Genomic DNA, 25,281 nt, shown 5'->3' on the forward strand with positions numbered 1-25,281 from the left:
TGGGCAACTTTATTTTCAAGATTAAATATTTTGTCTTCATTGTCTGAGGTTCTGTCTTCCAAGTGGTCTAGTCTGTTGGTGATGCTTTCCATTGAGTTTTTAATTTGGTTTATTGTTTCCTTTATTTCAAGGATTTCTGTTGGTTTGTTTGTTTGTTTTAGAATCTCTATCTCTGTGTTGAAATAATCTTTTGCTTCCTGTAGTTGCTCTTTCAACTGCTTATTCGTATGATCATTCATTGCCTGCATTTGCTCTCATTCTTTGCTTCATGAGTCATTTTAATTTTGTATAATCTGAAGTCCTTTTCTGACATTTCTTCTACCATACTGTCACTGGATTCTATTAATATAGACTCTATAGGTTTGTTTGGATCATTTTCTTCCCTTGTTTTTTTCATGTTGTTCATGTATCTTCCCTTCTAGCAGTGCAGATCTGGGGTATTGCACTTTCCCCCCATAGATTTATAGTCATCCTATACATTTCCAAAGCCTTTTCTTTAAGGAGGAGATTAATATCAGCAGTGCCCAGTTCAGACAGTATGCAACCCAAACCATATAGCCCCTAAGCAGACATTAACAATATTTTCATAATAAACAGAATGAGTTCAATTATTATCTTCAGCATACCAAATAGATTTACAATAAAGTTGCAGTTTCTAGTGGAGGACAAAGAGGATGTGAAGGGGTGTAGGATGTAGCTGTTAATGGGATAAGAAAAGAATATATAGAAGTTCTAGATCATAGAAAGAGTGAGAGTGGGATCAAAAGAAGTTGGTTGTTAGCATGAGAAAAGGGAGAAAGAGACTCTGAGGAAACAGGTAAAAGAAAGGAAAAGAGAGCAAGAAAAGTAAAGAAATAAAACCTTGAAATTTTTCAATAAGGAGAAAAAAGAAAATCTACACTATAACAGACATATAGTATTCAAACCTCTCAGTCTTCAGTAGCCTGATGCATGAGAGGTACCTGACAATGAGTTTCCAGTCTTCAACAGGCGTCTCAGGATGGGATTTGCCCCACCTAAAGATGGGAGATACGGCTTCCAGGATAATCCAAGATGGCCGCTCTGGCTTCCAAACGTGTTGGCAAATGGGGAGCTGCAGCTTGGTGTGTGGGAGTGGTTGACTGGAGGTCCTGGAGGCAGGGTGGTTGGTCGGGCAGGAGTCCTGGAGGTGGGGTGTTGTCAGTCTGGTTGCGGGATCCTGGAAGCAGGGTGCAGTCAGTCAGTCTGGGGGTCCTGGTGGCAGGGAACAGTCAGTTGATGTGAGGGCCCTGGAAGCAGGGAGTGATCCGTCAGGCTGAGGGATCCTGGAGACGGGTCTACAGTCAATCCATCCAGGGATCCTACTGTAAGGCCCCCCAAAAAGGAAACCCCCCAACTCTGTCCCATGGATGGACGGCAACCCCAATCAACCGCAGGAGGCGTCACTTGATGCAAACCGCAAGAGGTGTTTATTCCAGCGCGCTGGGACCCAACTCCAGGAGTCGAGTCCCTAGCAGAAAATCTTGTAGGTTTATAAAGGCAGAAACCACACATCGGGAGGGGTCGCACATGAAAGGAAAAAGGGGAACAAAGCTGCCAGGAAGTTTCAAAGGGGGTCTGGGTTTGCTGACAACATGTTTCACAATGTTTTACAACAGGCTGTAGATTCTGGTCAATAGTTTCTGGTAATCCTACTGTTTGAGCACTATTTAGTCATCTAGCCCAATTTACTCTTTTACCCTCTGTTTGGGGCTATTTCCTGGAACAGCTTTTAGGGGCTTTTGCTCCCATCACTGGGAGGGTGACCTCAGGGAGTTAAGATAACCAGGAGGGTGACATCAGAGAGTTAAGACAATGGGCAGGAGACCTTAGGGAGTTGAGATAAAAAAATGTTCATTCTTTAGAACAGCTTAAAAAAATGTTCATTCTTTCACTACAAGTCCTGGCTGTTGTCTCAAAGTGATGGCAGCCACGTGTAACCAAACCTGCAGGTACTGTGACAGTGAACTTCCAAGCAATAGCAGGCAGCTGGCGCTCCACTGGTGGTCTGTGGTCAGTCTGCTGACTGCTGCCGGATGGTGGGGAGGTAAACCTCGGGTGGTGGGTGATGGGTAGGTGAAAGGCAGGTGATGGACAGGCAAAAGGCAGGCAAATAGCGGATGATAGGCACCTGACAGTGAGCAATCTGCACTCAAAATGTAGTCGATATGCTGGCAGACTGCAGGTGATAGCAGTAGACAAATGGGGTAAACAGCAGGGGATCAATAAGCTGCAAAAACTGCCTCACCAAAAAACAGATATCCTCTGTTTGAAACCAGAGTTACGGAGCAACAAGGAACGCAGCCTCCCTCTAGTCTGCCATCTTGGATCTCGACCTATAGTTCATTTTTAATTAAGTAGTGTTCAATTGTATGGGTGTGCCATAATTCTTTTATCCATTTGTTGGTGGACAGACAGATGTGAATGGTGTGAAGACGAGGTTAAGAGAATAATTCCATAAAATAGGCCCACTGTGCTGACCCACCACATACTTTCTTTTCCAAGATGCAATTTACCTGCAGCTCTGTCTGGCCTAAGTGGAAAGGATATGTCATATTCCTCAGCAAATTACCAGTCTTCAAGGAAATTCAGGCAGGAAATGATGTTGATAAGAGGAACCCAAATAACTTTGAAGAGACAGACTTTTGGGACCTTTTTCACAGACCAGATTCTGGAAGACAAGGATTGTTTCCTAACCATAAAACCTGAATAATGTTTAAGAATCCAATTAGAACTGGTCAGCATAGGCCAAGGTGACCTAGAGTTGTCATGGCAGTGGGGACTTAAAAGTCTGAGGCCACAATGCTGTCAGTTAAAAGTCAAGAGGTGGACCTGGGCAGGACTCTCTGGAAACTTCTCTTAGATCTCCAATAAAACTGGAGTGGAGGAGAGGCACATTGTCCTTCTCCTCTCCAAGAGGATTCACTCTGTCCCTTGACAGTGTCTAATTTCCCTTTTTCTATAAATTCATTCCTGTTAATTACTCTGAGCAACATGTCTGAAATCTTTCAGACTTGATTGCAAGAATTGGAGTTTGAAGTGAGGGATGGGAGGGTTTGTGCTGCCTCAGTTTCCTAGAAGGCCCCACCTTGTAACATGTTCACCTTTTGAAAAAAGTCTCAAAATTGTTTACAGTTTGGGTTCTTATGAATAAAGATGACATAAATATTCAAGAACATGAATGATATTTGTATAACCATTGTTTCTAAGTCATTTGGTAGTTAGATAGGAGTGGTATTATTGGGTCCTGTGGTAACTGTGTGTTTAACTTGATATTTTTTAATCCTGCCATACTAGCATTTTAAAGTCCTGCCAACAACTTAGAAGAGCTCTATATCCTCTGTATCCTTGTCAGCACTTGATGCTGTTAATTTCAGATCGTAGCTATTTTAAGAAATGTGCATCATTTTCTCATTGTGACTTTAATTATGTCTTACTACTGACTAATGGTGTTGAATGTCTTTACCTAAGTCATTTTGCATTTATATATATTCTTTGGTGAAGCATCAAAATAAAAAGCTATGGTTTTCTAAGTCTGTGCTATTCAATAGTAAATCAAAATCAAAGAGGTAAACACACAAATAGTTTTAGAACAGATGTTTGTTTTACCTTTACATAATCTATTTCTTTGTATAGACTCAGGTTTCTATCTAGTACTCAATTCCTTCTACCTAAAGATCATCATTTATGGCTGGGCACAGTGTTGCATGCCTGTAATCCCTGTGGTTTGGGAGGATCGAGAGTTCAGAGTCAGCCTCAATTTGAGGCCCTGAGCAACTCAGTGAGACCTTGTCTCTAAATAAAATATAAAAAGGGCTGGGGATGTGGTTCAGTGGTTGAGCACCCCTGAGTTCAACCCCTGGTACCAAAAATAATCATCATGATCATCATCATCATGATCATCATCAACATTTGACATTTATTGTACAGATCCACTGGCAATAAATTCTCACATTCTTTTTTAGGGAAAGCTAATTTTTTTCTTCATTTTGAAATATATGTTTTGCTGGGCATAGAATTTCATTTTTTTTTCCTATCCTATCAGCATATTGAAGATGTTATTCCATTATCCTTTATATATGTATGTACATATATATGTGTGTGTGTGTGTGTGTGTAACTTTTTTTTTTTTTCCTTTTGAGACGGGGTCTTACTAAGTTGCTCAGGCAGGCCTCAAACTTGAAATTCTCCTGCCTCAGCTCCCAGAGTAGCTGGGATCACAGGTATGCACCACCATACCCAGAGATTCTCAATATTTATTCTTCATATACAATATGTCTTTTTGTAACCCTCTGATTGCTTTCATAAATTTTTCTTTTCTTCTTTGTTTACCCCCCAGCAGTTGAATATATACGCTTGATTGTGGTTTTGTGTACTTATCCTGCCTGGTGTTCTCTGAGATTCTTGGGTCTGTGGTTTGGCATCATTACATTTGGCAAATTATCAGCCATTATTTCTTCAAATATTTCTCCTGCATTGTTGTCTTCTGGGATTCTGACTGCATACATGTGACACCTTTTGATATTGTCCCCCAGCTCACAGCAGCCTTGCTTGGTTTTATTCACTTCTTTATCTCTTGTTAGTTTGTCTAATTTATTTAGTCTTACCTCATGTGTGTTGATCCTTTTATTAACTGTGTGAAGTCTGCTGGTAAGCCTATTAAAGTTATCCTTCATCTCTGTTAGTATGATTTTATTTGTAGGAATTTTATTAGATTTTTTCCTATGCTAAATCTGACCATTTGAGCTTGCAAAATGTCCACTTTTTCCCTTATAGCATTTATAACATATAGCATTCCCTGTCAGTTAATAACATTCATGTTATATAACATTCATGTTATATCTGTGTCTGGTTTATCTTTTAAGTATGTCAATAGGGCTGGGGTTGTAGCTCAGTGGTAGAGCACTTGCCTCACACATGTGAGGCACTGGGTTTGATCCTCAGCACCACATAAAAATAAATAAAGATATTGTGTCCATGTACAACTAAAAAAATTTTTTAAAAGAGTGTAAATAGAGTGTAAATAGATCTTCTTACATTCTCACTGAATCCATAGTTTTCTTTTCCTTCCCTGAAAAGGAGTATTTCCCAGTTTGGGGGCATTCTGGAGCAGAACTGTCCAATAATTAGTCATGACTGGTGATATATGACATCAAGCAATTTTAATGACTAGTCTGAATTAAGTGTAAAATATACACTGCTTTTAAAGACTTAACAAAAAAGAATGAAAATATCTAATTAATAATTCCATATGGATTTCATACTGAGGTGAGAATATTTTAAACACATTGGTTTAATGTAATACATTATTAGAATAATTTTAATTTTACTTTTTAAAAATGTGACTATTAACTTTTGAATTACATATGTGTAAGAAGACCTGAACAAATGGTGAGAAGTATCATGCTCATGAACTGAATGACTTAGCATAGAGATGTCAATTCTCTCCACCTTGATATATTGGTTGGATACAAATGATATCAATCTCCTAGCAATTTTTATTATAGCTAGAGACAAACTATTCTAAAAATTTATATAGAAAGAAAAAGAAAGTATAATAGCTAAACATTTTTGAAAAAGAAGAATAAAATGGGAGGAAGCATTTGACCTAATTTTAAGATTTAGTATAGAGCAACAAGTAATAAAAATTTTGTGGCACTAGAGAAGAGATAGACACATAAGCCAATGGCATTAAGTGGAAAACCCAAAAGTATCATCAGTGTGTGGCCAACTGATTGTGATGAAGTTTCAAAACTGATTCGGCAGATTTGTTAGATATCAGGAAATACCATGCCTGGTTTCCCTTCTTCTTCTGTTGTAATGTTCTGCCAGTCTGGAGTCCCTAACCAGTCTGCCTTCCTCTTTCTACCTTTTTGAATTTTTCCTTGGTTGTTTCTACATTTTATCATGGGTCTGTAATTGTACTTAGAGTGGAAGACAGGGGAGAAATCAATCTACATCATCTCATCTGGATCAGAAATCTTCTATGTGTTATTTTTTCATCTTTCTGTAAATTTATTAGTTTTTCAGAGTAGAAAGATAAGAAATGATTCACATTATATTCCAATGGACTACACCCAATGACTTCACTGAACAGTTAATATGATTCATAGCTGAGCCCTTTAAAATACAGTATCTCTGTTGCTATGGTGATCACAGCCTTCTCACTCCTTCCTTTGCTTTATGCTGGCATCTCCTTCCAGTAGAATGTTATGTTGTAGACCTCAAAATGATATGTCAGTGTAGTTTCTATTTTCTATGTACTTCTGAGTTTTCAAAATATTTGTACAGTCATTATCCTTTGCTTGCCTAAGACCTGGTCACCTTAATCCAGAGATCAACAGACAAATCTTTCAGAATAATTATATTCTTTGAAGCATTTATTTTATTTTATTTTATTGAGATCCGAGGAAGTAATAGCTGATCTGAGATTCCTCTCTTGCCTTGTTCTCAAGGTCAGTTTTTGAACAGGTGTGCATCATAATTTATAGTTGAAATTTTTAAGCATTTTTTTGGTTGTTCTTTTGAGTCTTCTCTTCTACAATTTGTTATTTCCCTTGTTTTTCAAAGTATTACAAGGCAGGAGAATAGGACAAAACCTATTTTTTTCATTTTGTTTCCAGGTCAGTGATTCTTTTAGCTCTTGTAGGACAGAAATCAAATACTGTTAACAAAGAGAGAGTTGATGAGAATTACTTACTGCACTGATTAACATAGCAAGATGGCGACCCCACAGGCAAAGTAGCAAGGAAATGAGGGCTAAACAGCATATAAATATTCTGGGGTTAGAAAATAATATATTCATAACCTATGTTGCAATTTCTCATTGTGCCTGTGATAATTTACACACAAAATATGTCTAAAATTGTGTTAGGCGTAACATGCTCAGGTGTCCAAACTGGAAGAAGCAAAGCATATGCCTTCTAAGAGGCATAGCAAAAGCAAGGATTTTTACTTTAATGACGGTCTTGCAAGAGCAGGTGTCTAGGGAAGCAGGTACCTCCATATTGGGTACAACCAGCATTCTGTCCCCTAAAGCGCAAGATCCTTCCCCTGTATCCTCATTGACTGAGTACTATGGGGTGTACAGTTTTCTCAAATGAATGTTCCTAGTTTTACTGTCTCATATTGGGTTAAGAAATATACCTTTAGTTGCCTCTATCTTCCTTTGTTCTCTTGGGGTGGGATTGAGTGTCTTTAGATTGAGTGCCTTTTGGCAGAAACAGTTTATTTCTGTTGGTCAGGTTGGTTCCCATCCTTCACAGTCAAGGGGCTGTGAAGTTTTATACTCTGTGTTAACTGCTTGTAACTTTTCATTCTCTTCTCCCCTCAAACTGTCTTACTTACCAAGTTATTTTATATTTAAAGCTAAATATTGTATTTTGAAGATGCACAGCCTATCTTTCAGCATGTAAATGTGTTTCAATGTTTTGGGTAAGTGGTTGTGGTTGTAGTCAGATCTGCTTAGGCAGATTCCATGCTTTCTCTTCTTTTATCTTCAATAATAGCTACAGTTGGGGAAGGTCCTCCTACCACGTATCTTAAGCATAGAGCATGCCATCCTTTTTTTTTTTTTTTTAGCAGTCACCAACTTAAACTTTAACCCTCGATATATACTACTCTTTATTAATTGTTTTAATACTGGATATCTGGTGTTAAACAAGTGAAACACATGTCTAATTGATTTTAAAGTCAGACCTTGTATGTTTTTAAGAATAGCATACATAACTGAATGTGTGAAGATTGTAGTACTCATGCCTTCCTCTTGAATTTATTTCTTGAATTTACAGAGTACTTCTTTTCTTCTTCTTTTTTGCAATTTTCTTTTTTTAGTATTTTTTGAAAGATGGGAAGCCTTCTTTTTATATGTTTATATTTATTTATTTATCTATGTGTTTAATTTTATGTGGTGCTGAGGATCGAACCCAGGGCCTCATACCTGCTAGGAAAGTGCTCTTACCATTGTACTACAGCCCCAGCCCTACTCTTCTTTCAGGTACAGCTTATGCATGGTAAACTTTCTGAGCTCTTGCATATGTGAAGAGAATTCTTGATTAATAACTATTTCTTCAGAAATATTAAGCTATAGATCAATTTTCTTTTAACATCTTATATTCTTGCTGAAACATCTAGTGCCAATCTAATTCTTGTTGCTTTGTAATATTTTTCTTTGTCTAGAAGCCATTAGGATGCTCTATACTTTCCCCATATGTACCTATGTATGAGTCTCTTTTATTTTTAAATTCATCTCTAGGTGATGTATTTTCTTTCCACTTCTGAGCACTTTTTTCTGTTGTCTATTCCTTTTGTTTATAATCTCTGCTTTCCTTCTTAGCGCTCCAGTATTCAACACTGAAACACACTGAAACATTCTGATCTACTTACATATCTTATAACTTTAACACACACACACACACATCATGCCTGGCTTAATGAAGGGATTACATTTTGAAAAACATCAGGTGCTTAGAGATTATTACTTTTTTAGAAAAGAGCAGTGTAGGGATTGGACCCCTGGGTGCCATTCTTGGGTCACTGACATTACCTATATCACGTGACCACATTGCTAAATGGACAACCCAAGTCAAGGCCTCTGTTTAAAGGTTAAAAATCCTCTTACGTGTAGCAGGTGACACTTCCCTGCCAGGTTTTTACTCTTAAGCAACAGTTAGCTTTGTCATGCTTCATTGAGGGGGCATTTAGTTTTCAGCAAGCAGAAGATAATATTTGGTACATTCCAGCAAAACAGGTAGAAACCCATATCCAGACTCAGGAACTTTAAACTTTTATTCTTATCTAACATCTAGCATATTTTCTGCAAAAATTATGAGATAAGATGTTTAAATGGAGATAAGATATCTAAAATGTAGTTGGGACAGTTTTTAAAAAGTCAGTAAACAAAACAATAAAATAAAAATGAAATACATGAAATAAGAACAAAATCTCAAGTTTTAGACAATATATTTCTTCTTCCTCTTTTCCAAGTGGACACTCCCTGGAACAACTGTTGGGATAGGTCCAGAGAAAAATGCAGTGATTTCCCTGAGAACACACATCTGATTCATGGAAGAAAGTCTATGCTCCAGCCAGGGCAGCCAAGCTAAGTATTTTTCTGTGTCATTGAGGTCTCAGGAAAATTCAGATACTTGATACTTGAGGCTGTACCTGTGTACAGCTGGATTTGGTGTGTGTAAGTCCTTACACTTTCATTGGGTCTAAAAATAGGTGTGCTCCTGGTCTGTGGTGTTCAGTTGCAAGTATTCCAGAGTGCCTTTCTTATAGCTGGCTACCCGTGTTGGTTTTCGGCTCTTTATCCCTGCAGCCTGCCTTTTCTGTAAAGAGTTGACGATCATGTCTGAAAATTCTGCTTGCAAACGCTGTTGATTCTCCCTAGAAAGAGGGTGGGGAGAGAAAAATAAAACTTCTTAGCAATTCACAGAGAATATCCCCTAGCTCCAGAATCATCAGTTCAGTTCCCCAATTACACAGTGAACGTCTATTCTGTGTCAGATGTAGAAAGTTCAAAGAATGCAGAATGATCCTTACCTGTGATGAGCTTAAAGGACTGCCGTCCCTGCCATGTTTAGTTATAGAATAAGCAGAATATATTTTGTAGCAGGCAGGATATATTCTATTCTATAGCAGGCAGGATATTCTACTTCAATTTCAAAATGTATCAACATGCTGCTAGAATTTGGAGGCATGGTCAGAGGATCTAGGTTTCTATAGGCCACTGTATGCTACTGAGGAAGGGGAGAGAGACCAAGGATGCCACCCAACCCTCACATGTACCTGAGAATATGGATATTGTTTGGGGAGGGTTCAGGATGTATAAGGCTTTAAGAATGGACTTGGGGCACTGCTAGTAAGGAACCAGGTTTCTGTGCCCTGGAGAAGACCTGGGTCTTAGCATCTCTAGCCGTGTGCCATCTAGGCCTCTGCAAGACAGGCATTCTCTGCTCTAGCCATAGCCATGGCAACAACCACATGTCTGATCGCTGCAATGTCTGCCAATATGCGACCAAACGGCACTCAAATCACCTTTTGGAGAACTGATTTCCCTGCTAGTTAGACCTGGCGCTTTGGCTTTCTCATCTCAGGGAGAAAACACACTCCAAGTGAAGATGCAGAACCGTGGTTGTGGGGTTGGGGAAGTCCTGTTTTCATCAGGTGGCTCAGCAGAAAAATAAGAAGGGAGGAGAAATGCTGAGAGCTTCGTGTCTCCAGCCTGCTGTACTTTTGTAAGAGCCAGACATGCATGAAGTGAGCTCCAAACTGCCTTCTGTTCTTTCAAGCAATTTTGGAACACAGCACTAGCTTTGCCATGCCTCATGGCAGGGACATCTAGTCAGTTTTTCAGCAAGCATGAAATGATGGCTGGCACATATCAGGAAAATGGTGGAATAGGGAGAAACACCTACCCAGACTGAAGAAACTTTTAATTTTTATTCTTATCTAATATAAAGATTTTTACAAAAAATTATGAGCTAAGTATATATTAATGGGGATAGGTATTTAAAATATAATTGGGACAGTTAGAAAAAAAAAAAAAAAAAAACCCTTTCATTTGTACAGAAGGAAAAAGAGCCAGTAAACAAAAGACCACAGAAACTAAATACATGAAGTAAGAACAAAATCTCAAGTTTTGGAGAATATATACCTTCCTTCTCTTTTCCAGGTGGACACTCCCTGGAGCAACTGTTGGAATAAGTCCAAAGTAAAATGCAGTGATTTCCCTGAGAACACACATCTGATTCATGGAAGAAAGTCTATTCTCCAGTCAAGGCAGCCAAGCTAAGTATTTTTCTGTGTCATTGAGGTCTCAGGAAAATTCAAGCCTCAGGACATTCAATTCTAGCAGCTGGAGAAGGGAGGGTTCTCACGTGTATAGCCCCCTGCCTCATACTCAACACGTCATTGCCACTTGCAAGGCACTTACCAACTTAAATGACTGTAGGGAGCAAACTTATAAGGCCAAGACCTCCAACTCCCCTGCCTCTCTTGCCACACCCAGAAACTTACACAGTTGGTGGGGTTGGCAGGTTGTATTTCTGGTCCTTCATCCCAGTCAGCCAGTAGGTAGTCTCTGTCCCTCTTCCCTAAGGAGACAGAAGAGGTGGGTTCCATGGAGGGCAATGAGACAGTTAAGCTCTAGCCTACTGTGCTACAGGGATCTGTTTCCAAGAGGCATCTCACCTCCACATTTCTCCTCAATGCCTATATTTTAGCACACAGCATGTGCTTTTATGATTGGCATTATCTCTAAACAAATTTTTATTTCCAAATGCCTTTAAAAAATCAGTCTCTCATTCACCAGATAGGTGTTTTTTTTTTCCCCCATAAGATATTTCAAAATATCACCATAGGAACATTTCAATAACTCTAATTTAAAAAGAAAGAAAATTCATCTGTAATTCTGCTGCACCAACAAATCCAACCATTTTCATTGTCTACATTTTCTTTCTTTCATTTTATTTTATTATTTTATTTTATTTTATCATTTTATTTTTGTGCTACTTGGGATTGACCCAGTGGTGCTCTACCCCTAATTTCTAGCCCATTTTAATTTTTATTTTGAGATAGGGTCTCACTAAATTGCTGGGGTAGCCCTTGAACTTGAAATCTCAGGTCTGAGGCTCCCAAGTAGGTGGGATTACAAGTATATGCCGCCATGCCCAGCTGTCTACATTTTTCTCTTAGCCCCTTTTGTAACAAAGTTTTGATACAAGACTTTAGCTACTTTCCCTCCATTAAGTGTGTAAATTATAAATACATATGCATCATAATAAGCACTCCTTAAGTGACATTTGTTTGGCTCTGGGGGTTATGAAATGAATATAACCTTATCAGAAACTCTATTTAAGCTTATACTTGAAAAGGAGATTGGATGGATATGTGTGTGTGTGTGTGTGTGTGTGTGTGTGTGTTCACTTTTAAAAATAGTGGTTGTTGACTGTGTTTTGACTACAGTAATCTATAAATCACTTCTAATTTAGAGGAATGCTCTCGTGTAGAAAATGTACTATTTATGGGCTGGAGATGTAGCTAAGGGGCAGAGCACTTGCCAAGCATTTGCAAGGCCATGGGTTCAATCCTCCACACCACAAAAATATGTAAAATGTATTTATAGAGGACTCAAAAACTAGTGTCATGTTAGAACACTTTTGCGTACAAAGAGGCTTTTCTAAGTGAAGCCTGAAGGTCAGGGCATTATGGAGTCAGAAAACTGTTGATAGCTGGCTTTAGACCAGTTGTGAAAAGATTGTAACTTTCAAAGAGCAGACTGAGAGCCAGTTCAGTTGGTGGCTTTGGAGGGCAGCTGTTTTCGATGTGAGGAACAGCATGGAGAATCTAGAGCTATAATTCTCAAAGTTCAGTGTGGTCACAAACATTTGGAATATTCGTTAAGTAAGATTTCTGATCTACACTATGGAGTCTCAGTAGGCCTGGTGGGTATTAAAGTCAGAGGTAATGGCCCATACTTTGCAATCTGCTGGGCCAGAGTTTCAGAATAAATTCTTGTGTTTGGAGGAATAACTGGGACAGGCCTTGTATGTATGTGTGGGAAACTGCGGTGTTATACAGCATATTGGTCATAGTTTAAAATACCTAAAGGCCTTTGGAGCAAAGGAAAGTTCTGAGTTCATATAGTTTGATGGAGGTTTCTCCTACAGGGATGGTGGAAGAACACTGTGGTACATATAGAAAAGAATTCTTCATTCTTGTGCTTCTTGACTTTCTTGGCCAAGACTTATAGGAGATGACACACATGTGTGTGACAGATTCTTCTGTGTATTACCTCTGTGGATCCCTTACCTTTAAGTATGTCTCTCCTCTCACTTCATACAGGAACTGACATTCGGTTCTCTTCAAGGTGGCTATGGTAGAGCCACTCATGTGAATCCTCAAGGCTGGAAATGTGAAAGAGACCATGAAAAGCTCATCCATTTTGACAGCTATGATATGGCCACATTTATTTCCCCTTGATTCATGCTACAACAATACCTGAAGCAAATACCCTAAATTAATGAGAAATGAATATGGCTTTTTAAATGAAAGCATCCTTTAAAATAACATCAGTGAGCGGGGCACCTGTAATCCCAGTAGCTCGGGAACCTGAGGCAGGAGGATCACAAGTTCAAAGCCAGCCTTAGAAACTTAGTGAGGCCCTAAGCAGCTAGACAGACTCTGTCTCAAAATAAAACATAAAAAGGGATGGGGGTGTGGCTTAAGTGTCCCTGTGTTCAATCTCTGGTAACAATAAATAAGATAAGAAATATTATCACACAAGGGAAGAAAGAGGGTCTGGCACTGAATTTCAAGGAGTTCCATGAGTGATGGAACTCCTTGGTTTTTGTTCACTGATCCTCACTCTGGCTCAGGGTGGTAGCCTCCAGGACCTGGTTTTGGATCAGACTTTCAGTGCCAAGCTTAGAACTTAGAATTTGCTTTGGGTTCCTGTGTAAAAATTCCAGTTAATAGCTAAAGTGCTGGTGGCAAGATGAAAATCCAGAGAATTGGTTTTCTCAAATTTTCTTCTTCTGGAACACAGTTATCCTTCCAAAAAACAAGCAGTGAGGCACTTCCTGTTCCATTGCTGTCTACCATCTTTCTCACCATGGTGCCTAACAGCCACGCCACAAACAGCATCAGTAGGAAGAATGACAACAAGCCCAAACTGTACGCCTACCAGGGGCTGCAGCATTGCTAAAAGCTTAACATACGTCATTCGGCTTTCTTCCAGCAAGGTTGGGATCTCATCCTCAATTTATATCTTCATCTTTCAATCTTTCTAGAAAGATTGGATAAATTTCCCTCCAACTTACTCTGATAGTGATTAGCAAAGTTATGATTTTAACCCAAGTCTGTCTGATGTTCATCTTTTTCTTTTATTTATACTATAATTTTTCCACCATATACTAGTATCAGATTGTGAGTAGACCACCAAACTACTATCCTGCCTCCTGTTTTGGTCCACTCTTACCTCATCCACCAATGCTTTTTTCCTCTGTATATTTCCATTATTATTGCTACCTCCAGTATTATTGAGCAACTACTGCATGCAGCACCCTGTGCCTTTATCTTGCCAGCTGAATGCAATTTATATCTTTGTATATAACAAACACCAAGACTCTTTTCTTTACTAAAATGAATTCCTAGAAAATCCAGATAAAAGGGAAAAGGGAATTTGAAATAGTGTGTATAGTCCACAGCTAGTCCATTGGATTTTTTAAAGCTTACATAGATCTATGCTAAATTTCATGAGTAGTTCAGGTAGAGCATGGTTGAATTAATTGAAGATAAATGAAAAATATAGAAAATTAAAAACTGAGCAATAATGGGAGAATAAGATAATTATCAGTAAATGACAACAAACGCAAATATAGCAAGGATTGGATTGAGACCGGCTCACTTTCTGCTGATGTAAAGGATCATTCTCCATCTCCTGAGTAATTTGTGTTGGCATATTGTGCATGTAATCCCACAATTGCCCTCCTCTGCAAGAAAGCATCTTTGTCCTCTAAAAAAAACAATCTCCCTTCTTACGGAGGCCAGTGGATTCCATCCTAGAGGCCGTGTTGACAGTGTCTCCAAATAGGCAATAACGAGGCATCTTGATTCCCACAACTCCAGCAGCACAAGGACCTGAAATGAAGGACAGGAAGCTGGAGGTGGAGGCAACAGAAACTGCAGAGTGGAGTTGAGATGAGTGAGCCTCTTCTCCTGGTCACGATGCCAAACACTTCATGGCATGGGAAAATGGCAGAGCATGTGATGTAAGTGATGATTTTCGCTTTAAATGGATGCAAGGACATGCTTTCAGAAAATATTCTGCTCTGCAAAGAAGTTTTACATTTGCACAGAACAAGAAGGCATCCAGAGATCCAGGTCACAAAAGCAGGAAGTCTTTCTTAATGTTTTAAGTAGAACACCCTCAGGAAGGGTGAAGGTGGATCCCATCGCTTGCTTACTGGGCCAAACCACCCAACCCTGCACCCTGGACTGCTGGAGGGCACTGCAGACTTAGTGGTTCAATGGCCCAAGTTTGTTTTTATTTTTATTTTAGGGTGGCATTTCTGGATTTGGAGGTATGATAATGGTAATGACTTCCCCTAAGCATTTCAAAGACATGTGAATACCACTGGATGCGGGAAGCCTGTGGCACAAGGACACTCCAACAAGCAGAACAAAAGCCAAGGCAAGACTGTGTTGTGGCATATTAATCATGTATTTATGTGAGAGGCCTAAAAGCAAGGAGTTAAAGATTTTAGAAGCTAAAGATTAACTCGAAAACTGCAAAGCTGGGTGTTTGGTAGAGGTAATCATTAATTTTCTAGTTGACAGTTGTTTTTTGATCTATTTAAGTTTCTTTATAGATCTATGCTACGCTGTGTTTATAAACACTAAAAAAAAGAAAGAAAAAAAAAAAAAAGGAAAAACAATCCTTAAAATACTGGATCCCCCCCCCAGAGTCCCGAGCCTTTCACTATCAGGTTTAGTGCAAAACAAAACAAAAATTGATTGAAAAAAAAATAACAAAAGACGTACAGCAGGAAAGGTTTAGCAGAAGCAGTTTTTGATCAGATCTGAGTTCCCTGGCCACACCAGGCTGTGCATGACTGGTAAGTCTATTTGCAAGGAACTCCTTACTTCAACAATAGAGTGATAAGGATGCAGAGGGCCTGCAGTAGAAAAATTCCTTATTCTTTCTTATTCTCAATAATTAATACTTAACTTTGCAACTCTTCAAATTCCTGAGTCTAACCCCCTCCAGGCATATGTTTCTAATAGCCACTCTCTTGCCAGCCCAGTGCGGTAGTCCCCTGGTGGTTAGCTTAGACATTGAGCAGGTTACAGGAGGTAAGGCCTCCATTCTTCCTAATGTCAATAAATCAGTCCTGCTGCTATCCCTTCCTCCAGGTCTGACAATATGTGATGGGGCTAAAAGGAGATAGTACACTCACTGCCTGTGTGGTCTGGCAGATGCCTAGGAGTTCCCTCTTATAAATATGAAAACGTGACATTTGACTCCGGACATGATTGGGGAAACCGCAGCTATATTCCTGGCTGTCAAAGATTTGGCAGCAGTTTTTAACTTCTATTTACTGTCACTTTGAGAAACTCATCAACTCATAATCAACAAATATTTACTGTCAGGCCTATTCACTGGAGGACTTTAGTAAATGTAGTTGTCTGGACCTTGCCACAAAGCCTAGGGGGATCTTTTAAGTTTTCTTTAATCTGGTTCTTCTATAAGCCTTGGAAGAGCAATGCCAAGAAATTATAGAGTTGTGATTTAACCTGAGGGAAAACTGTCATCATAATTACCATTTCAATAATGGAGTGAGTTGACTTGGAAAACAATGAGTTTTCAAGGAGTCCTGGGGTTATTCTACATGTGGCCATACTACTTGGAACCTATAAAACAATTGTGCCTTGCAAGGATTCAGCCAGATGACTTTTGAGTTCCCTCTCCAACTATGTTTTTCTATACCTGTAACTCATCTTCTCAAATCATTATGTTCAAGGCTATTAAATAAAACTAAATTTGACCTGAGGCTGCCTCCTACCTGGTGTGCCTATGGATCAACTAAAACCTAGTTACAAGCTAAAGGTCTAATTTAGAAAGATACTTTTGTAACAAATAGCTAAGTCCCAGCTAATCACAGCAGCTGAGAGTCAGCCAATCACAGGCTGCCAACTGATCCTATCATGCCTATCATGGCAAACATGGAGCTGGAACCAGTCAAGTGGTTTCTGTACCTCACTTTTACTTTTGTCTATGGAGACTACCTGCCCACATTACCCACTGGAACTCTCTAAACCTCTGGTTCTGACAGTCATGGTTTGTCAATTGTTCTTTCTCAATTAAGTTCTGTTGAATTTACCTAAATTGTTTCTTTTGAGAAGGCTATGAAATTTTCATGGTCTTTGAAGTGTCCTACGTAATTTCTGTATGGCTGCAGTGGAGGGGTATTTTTGGAATTTGATAGTTATTTTTTTCCCTATAGATAATCTAATCCACTCGGATACTATTATATTTAATGGGAAAATATACAGAAGTGGAGAATGAGAAGAAAGAGGATAGGGAGGAGATAAGTAGTTATGGGGACTTAAATGGGAAGTCCAGAGCTTCTTATTTTCATATGTGGTTGGTGTTTATCCATCCAGGAGTGTAAAGTGCTATCAAAGGTGTCCTTTCAGGTGCTCTCTAGAGACTGGGTCTAAGCATGTCAGGATGTGTAATGGTATATATGACTCACAGAATTCAACAGTAAACCTCTTGTGAAAATCAACCATGCTTGAGACCCCTCTATTCTTTCTGATATAGTGGGTTTACAGAAGTACAAATGGTCTCTACTTGCTAATATGCTTATTTCCATACCAGAGTGAACTCCAATGCGAATCCATACTGGGAGGCCTGGAAGATGCTCCAGTTCAAAGGTCCCTATGAAGCTGAGGATGTCCAAGGCCATTTTGGAAATGTCTATTGCGTGCCGATTGCCATTTCTCTTAGGCAAACCACTAGCCACCACGTAGGCATCACCAATGGTTTCCACCTGTGGAAATACTTTCTCATCAGTGGCTCTGCTCTTTCGAAAGGTACAGATTTTAAACAGAAGTAGTTAATCACAACAAACACAAAAGGTTTTTGGAGAACTCAGTATCAGACATAGTCTTACACACTTTTTCTGGGGCCAGTTCAAGGCCAGTTCTATGCTGATTTCTTCAGAGTTTTTACAGTCTAGTTAAATAGATGATAAAATAGACAAAGGATTTTTCACCATTTAAAACTGTTTCATAGTTATATAAATTATACAGATGTGGTGATAACTCTTAAAATGTTTAAATAATCTGATTGGGTTTAAGTCACTTTAGGAATACCCTTTCGTTTCCAGAAAAGTAATCTTTAGTTGTCTTTATCATTTTCTACATACCATTTGACCAAAAATAATTATAGTTTCCTCTAAGGTATAAGACATATTCTATTTATTAAAACTCTGGTGCTTCTCTGCTTCATTTGCACTCAACCTAAATACCATACATTTTTTGGAGGTGATTTGAGAGTATGACATTTTCTCTAAATTTAGTATCCAAAATTCATTCCTGCTGAAATTTGCTTCTTTTGTGCTATTTTTTAAATTATAATTTTGATATGTCCCCCTTCCAATTCTTATACTTCTCTTTCCTTTTAGCTAAGTTTCAACCATCAATTCATTAGAAGTTAAATTAGAGAGGACAAGAGAAATAACAGGAACAGCCACATCTGTTGCCCTTGATCCATTCAACCATGAGGCGAAGCAGTTACCTTGTAGACGTCATGGTGATCCACAATTTGATCAAAACTCTTATAGATGTCATTAAGCATGTCCACTACTTCCATGGGGGTGCTGTATTTGCAGATAGTAGTGAAACCTACAATGTCACTGAAGTAGATTGTAACTTCCTCAAATAGTTCTGGCTCCACAATGCCTTTCTCCTTCAGAGACTTTACCACTAGCCTAGATGAAGAAGGGAAAAAAAGTCTTCAACTTCAGTGAATTCTTCTTGTCTAACATAAACATTTAAGATAGTAGTAATTGTTTATTAGGAACTTAAGAATTCTAGATTTCTGGTGAATAAGTATCTAGGAAGCAAAGTTAGGTTGCATACATTGTATATATAAACACATCACACACACACACACACACACACACACACACACACACACACACTCGCACACAACACAACATATGTCTTAGAACCCAACTGAATCTATGCAGGCTCAGCATTAACTTAGTATTTGATTATTAACTCTAAAACACATACGTACATCATAATCTTAATACTTAACCTTAAGGCATATTAATCCTTGTCCACTTTTTACTTCTGTGCTGATAATCAGTTTCTTGCAAATACAGCTCTTCATCCAGAAGCAGAGATGGCAAGTGTCTCTGATGCAAGAGCCTGACTCACCATGGGTTACCATCTGACTCTCTCATCAAAGTCGATAGCTTTGTTTCCCAGGCATATTTAACATGGTGTTGTTTAATATCATTATGAAGGAATAATGCTTTTTAAATTAATTTTGGTATATTCTAGACCAGAGTTCATTTGATTTATTTTGAACTGGGTTTGAGTCAATCATCATGTAAACAAGTTAAAACCATGGTAAAGCAGCAGAAGTCAAGAGAAACAACTTAAAATAGCTTTGAAGAAACATTGCCCACAGTATATCAGACCAAAAATTGAAAGAGAAGAACTACAAGAATGGACTCCATACTTCCTTCATATACCCAGTTGCCTTTCCATTGAGAAGAAGGGATGGGGGACGACATGAGGTGAATGCTGTCTGTCTGACCTTGGGATCACTTTGGAGTGAACCCAAGTAAAGAACCACTAGAATCAGAACCTGGAAGCTGGGAGGTGCCACAGAAGTCATTGAAAATAAATCCCTTATTTTTATAGATGAGAAAGTGAAATCCTGAAAAGAAAGTATGAATTTTATACAATCCCCCTTAAGGACAGAGTTGGTATTAGAACGTGGCAACATTTTGTCCTTCGGTCTTATTATTGTACCACATTTTTCAACCACTCAGTCCTTGGATATTTAGGGAGAGTGGGAAGATTTGGGGGTGTACTGATTGTATAGTAAAGGAAGGAAGACCAGGTCTCTGCCAGAAAACAAATTGTAATCACCATAAACATTTGCAGCACTCACTTGGAGAACCTCCAATGCACCAAGGAAAGTCTTTTCAATTGGTGCAGTGACACAACTTGGGACCTTTGAAAAACTCCCCTTTGTGTGGCTGCTCAGGCTCTCAGAGGTACTTCTGGGGTGGCTATTTGGGGCATGCTAGGTATAAAGGCAGAGCGTTTTGGAGGTTACATAGATAAAATGATTACATAAAAATTTCTGCCATTGTTGCCCTTCATTCTACTGCTTACAAAAAAAATCATATGAGCTTGGAAAACAGTGTTACCCAGAAAAAGAAACTACCATTGGTAGAAAAATAAAGAAAAGGATGTAACTTGTCATGGGCAGTTTTGATAACAGGGTGTTGTTGATGCAATTAGTATACAGGCTAGGTATCTTGGAAGGGCTTCCTACAAGAATCAAAACATCTACTCTGTTTCAAAACCCCAAGGGGTACTATTCAAATAAGTGTTTAAATGATATTTGGTTCCTACATACAGTCTTAAATTTATTTACCCTTTTGCTCTAAATATTCTTCATGTAATTGTTCATGTGTGATTTAATTTTACTTTTCAAATATGAAGAATATTTTGCTGCAGTCATGGTGTACTATAGCTACGGAAGAGATGTTGCATGACTTTGGCAATCTGGTGAAAACATCTACCATCTAGTGGTCAAAGTGGCCATACTGAACCAAGGCTAGGAAAAAAAGCTGAGGTGGTCAGTCAGCTGTTCCAAACCATTTGGTTGACATTATTGGTTAAAACCACAGATGCTAAAACCCTGGAAAGGCAGCCATATAAACAGGATGTTGTTTTGTCAACTAGGCATTAAAGGCCAGGCAAGGAATTATGCATTATATAACTACCTTTTATAGAGCTCTCACAGAAACTCATTGCCATCCTGCAATGAGCGTAGAAAGTTCTATCCCATACCCAGGGTACTATTCCTAGGCTTTTTCTAGGTGTTCTGAGGGTTGGTGAGTTCCTTATTAGGCTCTCTTCAGGTCCAGAGGCTGAACTGAGTGTGCATGTGACTCCCACCTCTTCACTCCACACTCAGACTTTTAAAATAGATGCTATTTCTTTATAGAGAAAACAGCTAATTGATCTTGAAATCTTTCCTTTACCTATGTAGAGCTGATATTCTAAATGAAGCAAGTGCTCAAATTAAATAATGAGTAATACAGAAAAGTCATAGTTATCAAATGATAATAACCACCACGAATGTTCCAGTCATTATACTCATTACATCTATCTAGTGCATGATCTCAGGGAACTCTTGAGCCACCCTGGAATGTAGATGGGAGACTGGGGTTTAGAGCATTTGGGCACCTTGCCCAAGATTGCTCATCAACAGTGGTTGGTGGAACCATGTGTTGAAATCAGGCCCAGCTGACCTCAGCCTCCATGATTTTACCTAAAACTGGACTGGCTCATTCATCCTTCATCTGATGGAACAGTTGGTACACCTGAACGTGAAGAGAATGCTACTTCTCACCGAAGCACAGTGGTGGGTCAAACCTATTTCCTCACTCTTCACATTTCAATTCCCTGCTTATCTTAACATTCTTCAGTTATTACCCGAGTGTCAACACTTAGGAAACTTTAAGCTATTTGGGAATTTGATTCTTCAGCCATGGCTGTCATATGAGCTCACAGACAGAGGTCAGTCTAGAGATGCCTCCATGGTGAGACATCCGATGGATTTCCCCTGCCTGCTATACCACAGCCAGCTCCTAGTTAATGTGAGTTGGATTCTGCTTGTGGTCAGAAGAAAGCAAAGACATTAAGAGTGCCCGCAAGTGTCCTGCAGTTTCTATATTCTGCAGGCAAATTTTCATTTCCATTTTGCAACTAAGAGATTAGGCAACTCGTCTAATGTTGTAGACTTAATAAAAGTTGCAAAGAGGTGTTGACATCCAGGTTGGTCTAACTGCACAGCCCATGCTACTCCTGCGTCACCATGCAGCTGTTAGAAAGTATTCTCTATCTTTTAGGCATTTAGAGAACAAATCACTACAAGGCCTTAGCATGCTACATGCATTTTAAACCCTACAATCTGTCGAAGAATATGCGAAAGGAAACAAACCTGTATAGATGTGGGAAAACAAAAGAAAAGCAACAGCCATGCTAGTCAGATAGGCTGATGGTTTCAGCTGCAGGCCGGAAGCCTGACTGTGGAATCGCAGAGCCCCATTAGCAGGAGGGCTGCTTACCTGGGGAGCAGCATGAAGTTTAGTCTGTCTGCCCTGTCCCTCTCTGCCTTGTACAGCTGTGTCCTTTCCTCTACCAGGTGTTCCAGGTTCCGAGAGTACAGCTGCAGACGTCGAATCAAGGTGTCCATATAAGTTTCATTTTTTTGGTCATGAAAAAGGCTGTAGGTAGCAGTTAATAAAGAGAGCTTACCCATTATTAAGAAAACACACTCAGGAAAACATTGGAAAAATATATTGAACAGGAAAATTAAACAAAGAAAAATAAAAAGGGCCAACAACAACAAATTTAACCTGAGGAGAAATTAAAGAAATAGAAAAAAAAAATAAGATCAAGAATGTATTTAAAGTTATCTACAAAGAAAGTCACAGAATTTTTGCTGGGCCTGGTGGCACACACCTATAATCCCAGTAGTTTAGGAGGTTGAGGCAGGAGGATGGCAAGTTCAAAGCCAGCCTCAGCACTGGCGAGGTGCTGAGCAACTCAGTAAGACCCTGTCTCTAATAAAATACAAAACAGGGCTGGGGATGTGGCTCAGTGGTCAAGTGCCCCTGAATTCAATTCCTGGTACCCCAACTCCCCCCGCAAAAAAAGCCACAGACTTCTTTATAGTAGCAAACACTGGAAAATAACCTAAATGTATAACAAAAACATAGTCCCAATAGTATGTGCAAGGGAATATTAATGTACCATAAAATAGAAATTAGAATAAAGACAACATAAAGAAGCTCCCTTTATCATTAAGTAAGAAAAGTCAGTTCATAAAATAGTAAAAATCATAATCCCAATTTGACTGGAAAACAGGTGTTTTTACTCTCTTGCCTACTTATTCCTCTTTTCTAAAGTTGTAATAATACACAATTTATAATAAAGGAAAACCATTTTTAAAATGGCCTAGAAGTGATAAATGGAAGCCTAAGAGAAAGACCAGGAAAGTCAAAGCCAAGCCACGTAATATCTCCTCAGGAAAATAGTCCAACTGTGGATTGTTGTTAGACCAAGAAGGCACAGATGAGGGCCAGCTTTGTGTGACATTGGGACGTGTGATGCCCGGCGTAGAACTCAAGGAAGGGAGATGTGGAGTTCTCATGGTGTCGTGTATCAGGGGTCATGCTCATAACACAGGAAGGCACCGGGAAGGGTGCTGAATGAATCACAGTCACTCGGTCACTATAAAATGACAAGCACAGGCCACCGCTTCTGCTCTCAGGAGCACATGGCCTACATCATGATCCCCTGGGGTGAGGAGGGATGTTTGTTGAAAAGCCAATATATTTCTGAGTCCTACTCCAGACCTCTGGGATTAAAACTACTAGACTTGCAACTAAGAAGCAGAATTTTTTTAACAAGCTCTCAAGGGATTCTTCCTTGCCCCACTAGAGGCAAGCTGGGTGGAAATGGGTGAGGGAGCAGGTGTAAGGGACAAAGAGGGATTGTTTTACTTCACCATTAATTGATTCAATTAAAATAGTTTTCCCAGTCTTGACTGCATATTTTAATCACCTGGGGAGCTATTAACATTCTTGATGCCAGCCTGCACCCCAGACCAATTACATCAGACTCTCTGGGGCAGGACCCAGAACTGCATCAGCAGTTCTGCAAGCTGCTCAAGTGACTCCAATGTGCAGCCAAATTTGAGAAGCACCACATCAAGCCTACAATCAGGTGCCCAGTTGTCTTCATGAGTCTACCTGTCATCTGTCATTGTACGATCTCAATTGTTCCTAGTAACAGGCCTGTGAAGGAGTGAAAAAGTGGCAAGAATAAATCCCTTATTACTTCCTGCTCCATTCCAACAGCTGACAGCTTAGTTCTACCAACCAAGGACCACATTCTCATTAACTTCACTGCACTTCATCTCCAGCCCTGGGCTTTTAGCCTCCTTAATTATCTGAATCCTTTGACTTAATGAGAACTGCAGAAAGTTAGAGCTGGAAGGAATTGAAGAAATTATCTTGTCCAATCCAATTTTAATAACAAGACAACTGACACCCTGTGAGGGTGAGCATTTTGCTCCATATCCCTTTGCAAGCTACTGTCGGATCCTAGAGTGGAAACTGGATCGCTTAACTCTTCATTCAGTGTTCTTTTTCTCATGGGCAATGTATTAGCTGAAAACATGGGACATCTAGAATTCAATCTCACTGGATAATTGTGTGCTACTGTTTTTTCTTTGATGATCAATTGTACCTGATTTATAAGACAAAATCTTATAAATCAAAATCCTAAGTATCTAGGACCAGAACGACAGATTTTAACATCTTACAAAACTTACTGATCTTAAGAATTATATTTTTAACAGAAAATTTTACGATCAGAATTTATTTTTCAACCAATTTATCTGGCATTAACTTCTCAAGTGATTGTGTCCTTGAGAAAATGGCCTGTTAGTCTTCATATCATTTTAATGTTTATGCGACTGGCGTTGTTTGCAGTCTGGGATTTTTCACTGGAACAGGCATACTCATTCTTGGATGCCACTGAATGTCAGTTGTCACTGAAAAATCCAAAATTTGTGAAAAGTAAAAATTTCACGTGTACCCAAATATCTTGGCCAGTGTGTTTTCAATTTTCTTGAAATCTGGTCTCTTTTCTGGATCTTCCTCCCAACAGTTTTTTACAAGTAAATACACCTGGAAGAAGGAAGCAGGGATGAATTAGTTCAGAGGATGGTAAATTCAGACAAGGTAGCCTTGTATCCTTTTCTCCTCTTTGATGGGGATAATTAAATAAGAAATATTTCCCCCTCCCCCAAAAAACAAAACAAAACAAACAAACAAAACAAACCTCAACTCTGACAATGAGGATAAAGTTTTCTGCATTTTTCATCTCAGGTGTTACCACTTAAACTACCTTACCCAGTAGTTCCTGTGGGTGAATTTAACGAAAAAATGTGATACCAGTTTGGATGAGGCTGGGTTGATTTGTAAGAGACTAAATGCTTTACAGTGGTTTGCAAGGTTTGTGCTGCGGAGGGCAAAAATCAGTGGCACTTGATGAGTAAGTGGCTCTTAACTGAGAATAAAAGCTGGACTGTCACTGGTTCTCCATTGCAGCTAGCAGAATCACCTGGGGAGCAGGTATGATATTTCTTACACCCAGACCCCAAGGGCTTTGGATATAATTGTAAGATAAACAATGAATAATTTCACTAAAATAAGTATGTCCCAAGTTTTACATAGGCAAAGGACAGTAGTATATATTTTTAAAGTTCCCCATGTAATCCTAATGCACAGGTGCCCTGGAGTAGCAATGTAGAGAAAGGAGAGGTGAGGAAGAAAAGGGGGGCAGGAGGGAGTCCATGGAACCTTCAAGGAAAAGAGAGGTGAAAAACCTTTTTTAAAAATAGAGTTTTTTTTAAAAAAAAAA

General features: G+C 39.1%; 1 protein-coding gene across 1 annotated transcript in view; it reads right to left on the bottom strand.

Moving 5' to 3' along the window:
• Positions 1 to 8,869: 8,869 nt before the first annotated feature.
• The window catches only part of GUCY2C (guanylate cyclase 2C), a 67,460-nt gene continuing 51,048 nt past the window's right edge, over positions 8,870 to 25,281 (bottom strand). Inside the window, exons 20-27 of the mRNA XM_079140036.1 lie at positions 24,454 to 24,545; positions 21,915 to 22,073; positions 18,329 to 18,521; positions 17,405 to 17,579; positions 14,566 to 14,664; positions 12,835 to 12,929; positions 11,041 to 11,117; positions 8,870 to 9,408 (exon numbers count right to left, since the gene is read on the bottom strand). Of these exons, the coding sequence (XP_078996162.1) occupies positions 9,234 to 9,408; positions 11,041 to 11,117; positions 12,835 to 12,929; positions 14,566 to 14,664; positions 17,405 to 17,579; positions 18,329 to 18,521; positions 21,915 to 22,073; positions 24,454 to 24,545 (1,065 nt within the window). The 3' untranslated portion in view covers positions 8,870 to 9,233. The remainder of the gene's footprint in view (positions 9,409 to 11,040; positions 11,118 to 12,834; positions 12,930 to 14,565; positions 14,665 to 17,404; positions 17,580 to 18,328; positions 18,522 to 21,914; positions 22,074 to 24,453; positions 24,546 to 25,281) is intronic.

Source organism: Sciurus vulgaris (genome assembly GCF_902686455.1).
Source record: "Sciurus vulgaris genome assembly, chromosome: 5".
Lineage (NCBI taxonomy): Eukaryota > Metazoa > Chordata > Mammalia > Rodentia > Sciuridae > Sciurus > Sciurus vulgaris.